This window comes from Arachis ipaensis, chromosome B1 (assembly GCF_059453495.1).
Source record: "Arachis ipaensis isolate K30076 ecotype BB chromosome B1, ASM5945349v1, whole genome shotgun sequence".
Lineage (NCBI taxonomy): Eukaryota > Viridiplantae > Streptophyta > Magnoliopsida > Fabales > Fabaceae > Arachis > Arachis ipaensis.
Genome location: NC_142436.1, coordinates 63,045,108 through 63,055,770, shown reverse-complemented (window position 1 = coordinate 63,055,770; position 10,663 = coordinate 63,045,108). Strand labels below are relative to the sequence as shown.

Genomic DNA, 10,663 nt, shown 5'->3' with positions numbered 1-10,663 from the left:
TAATTGAGCATTCGATTGTAATTCTTAGGGAGAACGACCCGGGAGTAATACTCTCAGTATTTTTTATTGGGTTGAACTTGTGACAACCAAAATTAAACTTTGATTGACGGTTGTTTATCGGTCTGGATCTATACTTCAACGGAATTATTTTGTGAAAATTTTTAGACCGACGTAAACCACCCATCATGGCTCTGATACCACTTTATTGGAAAATAAAAGAACAAGGCACACACACTCATGAAGATATAAAATAAAGAGAAATGTATTGAATGTATTTGTTTTGTTGTTTTTTATAAAATGATTACATATGTATTTATACTTCTCTTTAACATCTAAATTTAACATATCCTAATAAATAAACGGTTTAAATAAAAACTAAATATAGACAACCATTTAAATAGTAATTTCTATCAATTTTTAAATTTTAATTATCAAGTTTATTTTTAACCCAACAGGAAGCACACCGAGTGAGCCGTTTCTCTATGGAAGCCAAATACAGGGGCCTTGTTGCTGCAGATTCGGAGCTTATTTGGGTGCAAAATCTCTTGTTGAGCTTGAATTCCTTCTTCGGACCCTCTAGCACTTGTAACAGTACTACTCGCTACTAATCCTATAATAATGCACAATAAAACAAAACACTTTGAGCTTGATTTATATTTTATTAGAGAAAGAGTCAACCGAAATTAATTGCATGTTCTTTACATCAATTCTATGGATGTTTTTTCTAAATTCAGAACCAGACTCAAGGTAACTCCAAAAATTATCATGAGTTTGGGAGAGGCTAATGAAATTAGAGATATCACTTGACAGACAAGTAACTGACTCTGCGTTATGGACTAACAGATTCAATTGTTAGTTTGTTAATTAATTTCAGATGAGGTTTTTGAATGTAATCTTGGTTAGGTAGGGATAGCTTCGTGTATTTGTGTTTAGCTATGCTCTTTGTTCTCTCTAGAGTGCAATATACACATAGTACTTGCATTAATTCTATCACTAATGTAATTATGCAGAATCAATTCATTCTATACCAATTCAATTCATCTTCACATCATTGTTTACATATGCTTCTTTCTCATTCTCTCATACTCACTTTAAAAGTTCAAGTGAGTTGTTGTAGTCCATCATTGAGCATCGTGATTCTTGGATACACGGCATCCACCTCTCAGCTGATACTTTACTAACAACAAAGTATATAAATAAATTTAAAAATACTATTCGTATACTAAAATCAGCTACCAATGTATTTATGTATAAAGATATATGTAGTTTTAATTTATTTCAATGTGTATTTATATTCCAACATGTATTTTATACTAGTAATTGACTTTGATAACTGATTTTAGTCTACACATAGTATAATCGAAATAAATCATTAAAAATAGTACTGGTTACTATACTTATTTGCTTTTAAATTTATTAGTTACTTAACTAATTTGTTTTTATATAATTTAACTCAAGCCTAATTCGGTACATTCTGTTTTTTAAAAAGACTATTTTTATTTTATTTGGTTTTTTACACACACATGTATATTATTTAATTTAAATGAAGTGTTCAAGACTCACCATCTTAATCATTGCATCTTTATTATACATGTCGTTGGATATAATCACGTATATTTTTTATCCTACAATTTTTAGAGAATGATAAATAAGTTAAGGATTTAACTATATTAAGGATATATTTTAATTGTATAATAATAAAATTTATTTAAGTCTTGTATGTATTTAATGCATTGAAAATTTATAAAAAAATTATATTTTAATAACTTTTAGTAAAATTTTTTTATAATATTTTAAAAATTTATTATTAGAACACATATTAAAAAATTCACAAGTTAATAGTGATTTTTATATTTATTTATAACTAATTTAAATTTCAATCTCTTTACACTTTTTGTGTAATTTTATTTTTTTACGTGATTTACAACATTAAATGCTATAGACTAATTTTTTAATTTTTAACGGATTAAGTTTGTCATCTAAAGTCTAAACTCTTCTATCAAGTAACTCAGTGTTTTCTCTTAGAAACATAATCAGTTGATGTTTGATGGTTTTTGTCAAATTAAACTTAATTAATCTTTTATTTTAGAGATTCTTTTGTCTTTGGCGTCTTTCAGCGTTGTTTTTGTTCGCCTCAGTGGTGTACTCAATTGGAAAATGAACAGAATAGAAATTAAGTGTATAATATTGATTGTTTAATGAACAACAATGAGAATAGGTGTACTCTTATTACTTGTGTAATGATGCATTACATATTACATTAAATACAATTTTCAAGTGAGGTTTACATATGCATATAGATGTAGACATAGTTATGGTATGTTACAATGTATCGAGTTCCTCGCATTACAAAAAAGATACGAGAGTTCAAGTTTTTATTGCAGCTGAGATTTGAAAAATAGAACACCTTGAAGTAATTCTAACTTCTAAGGAGTCAGGAGTTAACAAAGCATAGAGATTACAGAAATTCAAGATGTTTGAATAATTATTTTCTTCAATAACAACTTTTAAAAATACAATTAAATACCAAATTGTGAAGAATAAAAAGCAGATGTTACAAAACATTGAATGCCAACCAGGGTAGGAACCTATGGAAGATTGAAATGCATTCTCTCAGACTCTCACACTATTCTAATCCCATATAAAAATCTTCATGAAGATTGAATTGCAATGTGTACCTCATTGCTCTTTTTGAGCTTTGGACCTTGCAGGCCTCCTGGGTTTGATTACTTTACCAAGAAGAATCATTAAAATGGGAAGAATAGTTCCAATATAATACACACTTCCGAAAGCGGCAAGAGTTTCGTGCAGGTTTAGCACCTATTCAAAATTCAGAGAAACAATAGAACACTATTAAAACACCAAATTTGAATGAGTTAAAGCTGTGAAGTATAAGCGACTAAACTCTAGGGTTGGAGAGGGAGGGAGAAACTAACCAAGAAACCGACGCTAGAGTAATTTATAACGACAAGTGTATAAGCAAAATTCAAAAACACGAATGCGTTTGCCATTGATGGGGCCATCGCTTGCTGCCATCTGTAAATGGCTGTTTCAAAAGGAACACAGCATGACATGTTAAAAAACAAGAGAAAAGCATACTAGCTTATTCTAATGTATTACCTCTTGAACCAGCAATCATTAACGCCGACTGAACAAAGAAGATGATGTATCCAGGATACACCCCCTGCAATAATAAAGCCAGAATGTTATAAAGCGCAGATTCAACAATACAACTTACCAGCACAACAAAGCAGTTCTGTAAAGAAATTAAAAAAATTCCATCAAATTTTAAGGGTAACACTTTTTTGTAATACAAGGACTTAACTTGCAATGCAAGTAACTGGGAAAAAAAATCAATCAAGATGCAGTGTAAGTTTTACTCACATGCCAAATAGCACTGATGGTCTGTGTAGCAAGTAACTGAAAGAATCCGGGTTTCTTACCGCTCTGAACAAGCCGCTCATAAACATCTTGCATGAAACACAAATGATACCATAATAAGATTTTCACAATTTCAGACTCTGAATCTTGCTTGGCTTACAGGCTAAGAGAAGAAAAAAAATGAAAGATGTTCAAAATTTGCAAGTTGTAACTATGCGATCTAAGCCTAAGACCTACCTAAATCAAGTTTCATGCCAAACTTTTGAAAGATTGGCTTTGTTCTACTTGAAGAAAAAGAATGCAAAACTCAATAATAAGAAACTCACAATGACGAAGCCATGTGCTGACTTGAATATTCCACACAGTTGGAATCACAACAGAACTCTTTGCAAACTCAACACCTAAAATATCCACATTCTTCGCTCGATCCCATCTTGGCTTTGGTGGAGACGAATTCACCCAACCACTGAAACCAAGACCAGAGATGATAATAGAAGCTTCTGAAACCGACCAAATGAAATAATACTTCCAACGTGCCGTGAAGCCGGACATATATTGGTAACCAAACTTTTTCCAGAATGCCCATTCTTGGTATATAGGCTCTGTAAACCTGGACAGAGGAAAATAAGGGACTAGGTACAAATACAAGGCCATGCAAAAACCAGCTTGGATAAGGGCCCGAATGGTTGCTCCATATGGTGATGGTGATGGCCCTTTCGCTTCTTTGCTCCAAATCTGAACAATAATGGAAAAAGATTAGGACTAAAATCATCACTATCTGTTACTAATTTCTATTACTAGTAATCAAGGCCATCGGTTTTGTTTCTTGTACTATTCTTCCTTCCTCTACTATCCTCATAAGTAATTTGTTTAATTAACTCTATAGAGTTCAAATTCAAATTGTAACATAAGAAAGTTAACTAATTTCCACAATTTCATTTCTTTTCCCCAAGTTTAGGTAGTTAATTCATACTTATGTATATGTAAGTGTAAATAATTTAAAGATAATGTCCTAAATTGTTACTAAATTTGTTAGTTCTTGTTAATCAATAATTTGAATTCAAACATAATTACCCCCTTTCCTTCAGTCCAATCAAGATAGTCCTTCATTTCAAAGACAGGACCAGCAAAGTGACTCCCACAGCAGAGGCAGTAACCAATGTACTCAACCAGAGAAGGTAACTTCGTCAACCTGTATTTCCATTGGGCTTCGCGTAAACCTTCTTCCTCTTTCAACAATCCATCATTGTAATTAAACGAACAAGAGATGATCTTCAGGGTCAACACCATTAAGGCCCCTACTTAGTAGTAACACACAATAGTTAATAAACCAATCAACCAACCAACATAAATACCATAACCATATGTATATATAGGTTAGCAAAACAACGGAGTTACCACCTTCAATATCAGAAACATGGTACACCTGCAAAGCTACCATACAGTACATCAGCTATTGTATTGGTCATTGTTGAGAACTAATTGGTAGTTGTTACTTACGTAGTATAATATAAATTAATCCTAAGAAAAATAATTTTTTTTAATTAAACTATTTGATTTCCTTGTAAATGAAACAAGCAAATAAGTTTGCATTTAGCATTATAAAAAAAATAGAAAGTTGGTTATGATTACTCAAATGCAAGGCAAATACAAGAAAAAAATATTAATCATCTAACATTTTTCTATTTGTAATAATGTAGTCGATCAAACTTTACTGGATATATTTGTAAAATATTTTTACTGTACAGACAAATTAAATACATTCAGTTATACATGGCCTTCAATCACAGTAAGAAAATCGTAAACTAACAAAAATGAAAAAAGAAAAGAAAAGAAGAAATGAGCGATGAACAAGTCCTCACCAGTGTCATCGATGCCACCATCCTTCCATACATCTCCACTCATGTAATACACATGGCTACACAAACAAACAAACAAACAAACAGTCAAATCTTTTTTTTCCTTTTTGCCTCTCACTTTAAAAGCCAAAAATTGGAATGAAATGCATGAACGAAACCTTTGTCATACACTCCTTCTGTTCTGAAATATATGTCACGTGAAAATTTCGGTACGTTAATAACTATGAAAGTGCGTATAATAATAGAATGGAGAAACATTCTGGATATATATAGGTAGCGTACCAGCCAATAAGATAACCGAATCCGAGGAAGAAGGTGAGGATGCCACATCGGGGGCGAAAGAGGAGCATGGAGGAGTAACCAATCATGATCAGGACCAAGAAGTGCATGTTGGAAGACAAACCGAAGGAAATGTAAGAGAGGGAGACGCCAACGCCGGCGGAGTATAGATGCTTAGGGAGGCAGCGGGGGACGATGCGCCACAGGAAGCTGAGAGGAACGGTGGCCGCGAAGCAGAGGAGGAAGCGAAGCACGGGGACTGTGACACCGATGGAAGCGGCCATGGGTTCAAGCTCCACCTCCATGGCCATGGCTTCTGATCTCTAGCAATAATTACAATAGGTAGGGTTGGGTTGGTGATATGCGATGAAATGAGAAGATGATGACGATAACGATAATGAAGAAGGAGGAGGTCCACCTTAGATTTTGAAACACGATTTCTGAATGTGTGGGTTGGTTCTGTGGAAGAGTTTTGCTAACAAGTAGTGAATACATGTGGAAGTGTTTTATGGAAAAAAAAATAATCTTTTACTCTTATGAAAGAGTTTAATTTTTGGTGTTTGCTTAGCTACCATTACTAATTTATACGTTTGGTACATGATATAAAAAGTGAACAAATAAAAATGTCATGTAGATTATATTTATCCATATTAGCATTTATTTTTTGTTTATTTTTTAAAAATATTATATTACTATATATAAAAAAATATCTTCATTAATAGTTATAAAAAGATAAATATATCTTTTTAATTATTTTTGTTAAATGACTAAATAATCCTTTTATTATCCTTCATTGATATTGATTATTGATGATGAAAATCTTTGAAAATGAGTGATTGATTGGAAAGTGGTATAATTAAGTGTTGAATGATTAGGATATAGTGAATGAGTATTAAGCCTGAGAAGTAATGGTTTAAGATGGTTTGAAATCTGAATTTGAAAGAAGAATTGGTAGAAATGCAGAATTATGAAATTTTGGTAAAAATCAATTCTTAATCAACTTTGATAGGCCATAATTTGGTTTTTAAACCTTTAAATTTTGTGAAACTTATTTTAAATAAAAATTAGGGTTTGTTTAGTTTATGACGTTCGAAGAACAGACGGAAAATTATTTTTAACGAAAAAGTTATGCACGTTTAAAGTTTATGATTAAAAAATAAATTTTGCAGAAGTTACAGAAAATTGAGGTCCTGCATACGCACGACCCATGCATACGCATGAGGGGTGTTACAGAATTGAAAGAGTTTCGTGTGCATACCATGCGTACGCACAAAAGCCAAGTTATGCATACGCACGACCCATGTGTACGCATAAACTTGCATTACAGAATTGAATATTTTTCGTGCGCGTTCTGCGCGTATGGGCAAAAAGGGAACTTGTGCGTACGCACGACTGTCCTGTTTTTTAAGAAAATGATATTTTAGCTATTTTTGCCTATCCAGTTCACTTTTTCACCTTTTTAACTCCTGTTTAAGGTCCGCTAACTAGTACTTAGGCTTGCAAATGAGTTTGAGCACAATTAAGGGATGAAATTGATAAGTTTAATAAGATTGTGGGTTGGAATGTCAAGGATACTGATAAGATTGGTGGTGGTCTAATCATATTTATGCTGGCAAGGGCCAGGGTTATTTCCGCTTGCATACTTGTGCTGGCAAGGGCCCGGGTTATTCCCGCTTGCATACTAAACTGATGATTACTCTTGGCAAGGACGTGGCAAGGACGGTAGTGAATCCCGCTTGCGCATTGAGCTGAATTATGCCAAAACAAGGATGGTGATTAATCCTGCTTATTTTGTGGTTCTCTCTAGTTGTAAAGGTGGGCGGACATGTATCCTGGATAGCGCTACCTCTAGCAAGAGGTGCAAGGGCACTACCCTCTTAAACCGGCTTTTGATAAAGTCGAGATTATTATATTCCTCACAGAGATGCACGACAGAGAGACAATATCCCGGTTAGTTACTGGATGTGTCGGGTTCTTGCACTTTAACTGACATGTGAGATTATTATATCTAACCTAATTTGATTTGAAAATAAAATAAAATAATAAATTATAAACCTAATAGATTTTGTTTGTAAATAAATTTAACTAAAACAAAAGAAAATTCAACAACTTAAAAGCCAAATCCAACTAAAGATGCATCCTTTAAGTGAAATTGATTCGTGTTACTAGCGTTAAATGCCAGATTCGGTGTTTAGCGCCCCAGATGGCAGTAACTTCCATTTTAATTCTGTCTTTCTGGCACTAAACACCAAGTTTAGCATTTAGCACCCCTGGTGGCAGTAAGTTCCTCTTCGTTTCTGACTTTCTGGCGCTAAACGTCAGGCTTGGCGTTTGGTGTCCCACAAGACATAGGCTTGGCACAAATCTCGAGGCACCTGGCGCTAATTGCCTAGGTCCGCGTTTAGCGCCAGCTTGGCAGAATGGTTGCACATGTCCCAAAACCCTCTGGCGTTTAGCGCTAACTTAGCAGATTCTAAATTCTTCTCTTTTCTTGCACACGAATTCTGCTAAACCGATTCAAACTTCACCTGAAATAATCAAAACAATAGAACGACTCAAAGTAGTATCCAAACAGATTTCAAACACTTGAATCTCAATAAAACTTACTAATTTCATATCTAAAATAACAAGAAAATAAGGAAAAGATGCTCACCTATCATCCCCTGCTTAGGCCAAGAAGCTTTCAATTCGAAACAAAACATATCTATTATTTTAGTAATTAAAATAGAAAATTAATGAAAACTAAGAATCAACTAAAAATCAAAGGATACTATGATTGGGTTGCTCCCCAACAAGCGCTCTTTTAATGTCATTAGCTTGATATTGATTCTTGAATTTTCTTCCTCTTCTTCTAATTGGTTAAGAGAAATGACTTAAAGGAAGAAGAAGAGATAATTGATGCCCCCAGATTTGAGAGTCTCCTAATAAGCTTTCTTTTGTTATTATCTTGACTCCACTTGCTTATTGGAGTAGGGTTGGATTGTTTTTTGTTGACCTTTTCATGGATATGGTATTTTGTTCCTTGGTTACAATCCTTTCTTGATTGCCTTCACCTCCTCTATTTCAAAACTTGGGTGTTGTGTATTGGTTGGAGTGTTTTCTTCATCAAGAACTTCTTTACTTGGTGGTTCAATGAACTCACCCGTCATGCAATTCTCTGCCTCATTGGAGTGTGAACTCCCTTGATTTTTTTTTCCTTTCTTTGGTAGGAATTTGCATTGCTTCTCTTGGGAGGGACTTTGCATGTTCCTTTGTCACCTCTAATAGCCTCTCAGGATATGGAATCCTAGGTTTGTATGCCTCCACAACCTCCTTTTTTATTGGAATTTCACTTGATGCAAAGGCTTCTTTGTCTTGCTTTTCTTCTAATTGCTCCTTTACAACCACAATTTGATCTTCAATCTCCTTGTTAAGGATTACTCCATTTATGTCATTGTATTATTCTATTGGCCTAGGATAGACATTGGTTGGTTCATCAACAAAATGTGTTATTTGTCTCATTTGCTCTTCTAAATTCCTACTTGAGGCTTCACTTTCTTCTCTATATCCTCTGGATTCTTTAATAAAATTCTTGACTTCTTGAGAAAAAGAAGTGTTAATTTGAGAAAGTTGTTCTAATGCAAGTTCTAGAGAGGATTTTTGATGAGTTTGTGGAAGTGTATAGGTTGTGGTAGAATTATTTTGAGGGAATTGATATGGATTTTGAGTTGTGAAATGAATTTTGTGGATTTTGAAAGGGTTTGTGTATAGTGAAGTGGGTTTTGTAGGTGGTGAAATAAACTATATGGGTTTTGAAATGAATGTTGTGCTGACGCATACTCAAGTGGTGAATAATTTTGATATAGAAAATTTTGAGGTGAGGTTGGACAATTCTGCATGAATACATCTAGAGATAATGGCTCTTGATGAATGAGATATATAGCATTGAAATCTCTTTGGTTTTGACCTTCCCAAATACAACTTGAGCAGTTGTTAAATTCATCAAAATATGTATCATTTTGTGGCCTTGGGAAGCATTCTATCATTCTTTGTTCTTGATATTCCCAACCACAATCAAGACAGTAACATGAATCATTTTGTGGTGGTGAAAAATATTCCATGTAATTTGATAGACCAAAGGGTGATGTAAACTCCATTCTTTCTTCAAAATGCTCTGTATCAAACACAATCACCAAGATAAAATTAAATTAGAATCCTCCTTTGTCACAATTGAGGGAACTCCTTAGCGAGAAAATATCACAAACAGTTGAGTGACAAAAAAATGAAGAATTAAAAGCAAATAAATGACTAAAATAAAAAATATCTAATCTAGGTAATTAATCAACTGGTAGTTTGTTAATCACAATTAATCCCCGACAATGGTGCCAAAAACTTCATACAGAATTTACAAACTTAGTATTTCGTAGAACTATCGGCAAGTGTATCGAATCATATCAAGTAATAAACTAACGGTGAGTGAGTGTCGATCCCACAAGGATTAACAGATTAAGCAAACAATAGTTAATTGATTATTCTAGTTAGACGCCATATTTGAATGATGAGCAATTAAAGAACAAGAAGTAAATGAAGCAATAAAATGACAAGAAAGTAAATTGATGGAAATGTAAATAACTTGAAATTTAAATTGCAAGAAAAATAAAGTACAGAAAAGTAAAGTGCAAGAAAATAAAGTACAAGAAAGTAAATAATTAGAATTAAAAATAAAAAGAACATTGGGATCAAGAGATATTGCATTCTCAGGATCAATAATTTTCATTTCCTCTTCAATCATGCATTCATTGATCTCTTGGCAAATCATAAGTAATTGATTCTAATATCTTAGAAATTCAATTTCTCTTAACTTGATCAATTGCCAATGTCTTGATCTAATTGCTCATGAGAAGAGATGAAGATTAGTCTCTAATTTAGAGCCACACAATTTCATGAATCAAGTTATGGGTTGTTTATATATCACATATCAATCCCAAACCCAAATTCATAAGAATTGGGAGAAAGATCTTCAAGCCCCAATTCCATGATCCTCTTTCAATTCTCATGGAATTCATGTAAGATTCAAATTCTCTTTCAAGATATTTGAATCCTTGAAATGAAGAACGAAGAATCTTTCTAAAAAAATAATGAAAGATGAATTGAATATGAAGAAT

At 33.2% G+C, this 10,663-nt stretch overlaps 1 protein-coding gene across 1 annotated transcript; it reads right to left on the bottom strand.

Annotated features, from left to right (window-relative positions):
* Positions 1-2,679: 2,679 nt before the first annotated feature.
* Positions 2,680-5,830, bottom strand: LOC107618163 (lysophospholipid acyltransferase 1). Its single transcript, XM_088503291.1, has 8 exons — positions 5,523-5,830; positions 5,244-5,299; positions 4,456-4,679; positions 3,708-4,116; positions 3,385-3,470; positions 3,121-3,184; positions 2,937-3,046; positions 2,680-2,820 (listed from the first exon to the last, which is right to left on the bottom strand). The coding sequence occupies exons 1-8, from the start codon at positions 5,828-5,830 to the stop codon at positions 2,680-2,682; spliced, it is 1,398 nt and encodes a 465-aa protein (XP_088359417.1).
* Between the last annotated feature and the right edge of the window lie 4,833 nt (positions 5,831-10,663).

Coding starts and splice junctions, on each gene's coding strand:
- LOC107618163 (XM_088503291.1), bottom strand. CDS start 5,830: ATGGCCATGGAGGTGGAGCTTGAACCCATGGCCGCTTCCATCGGTGTC. Junction 4,117..4,455: donor ATTGGACTGAAGGAAAGGGG/GTAATTATGTTT, acceptor ATTATTGTTCAG/ATTTGGAGCAAAGAAGCGAA. Junction 3,047..3,120: donor AATGATTGCTGGTTCAAGAG/GTAATACATTAG, acceptor CTTTTGAAACAG/CCATTTACAGATGGCAGCAA.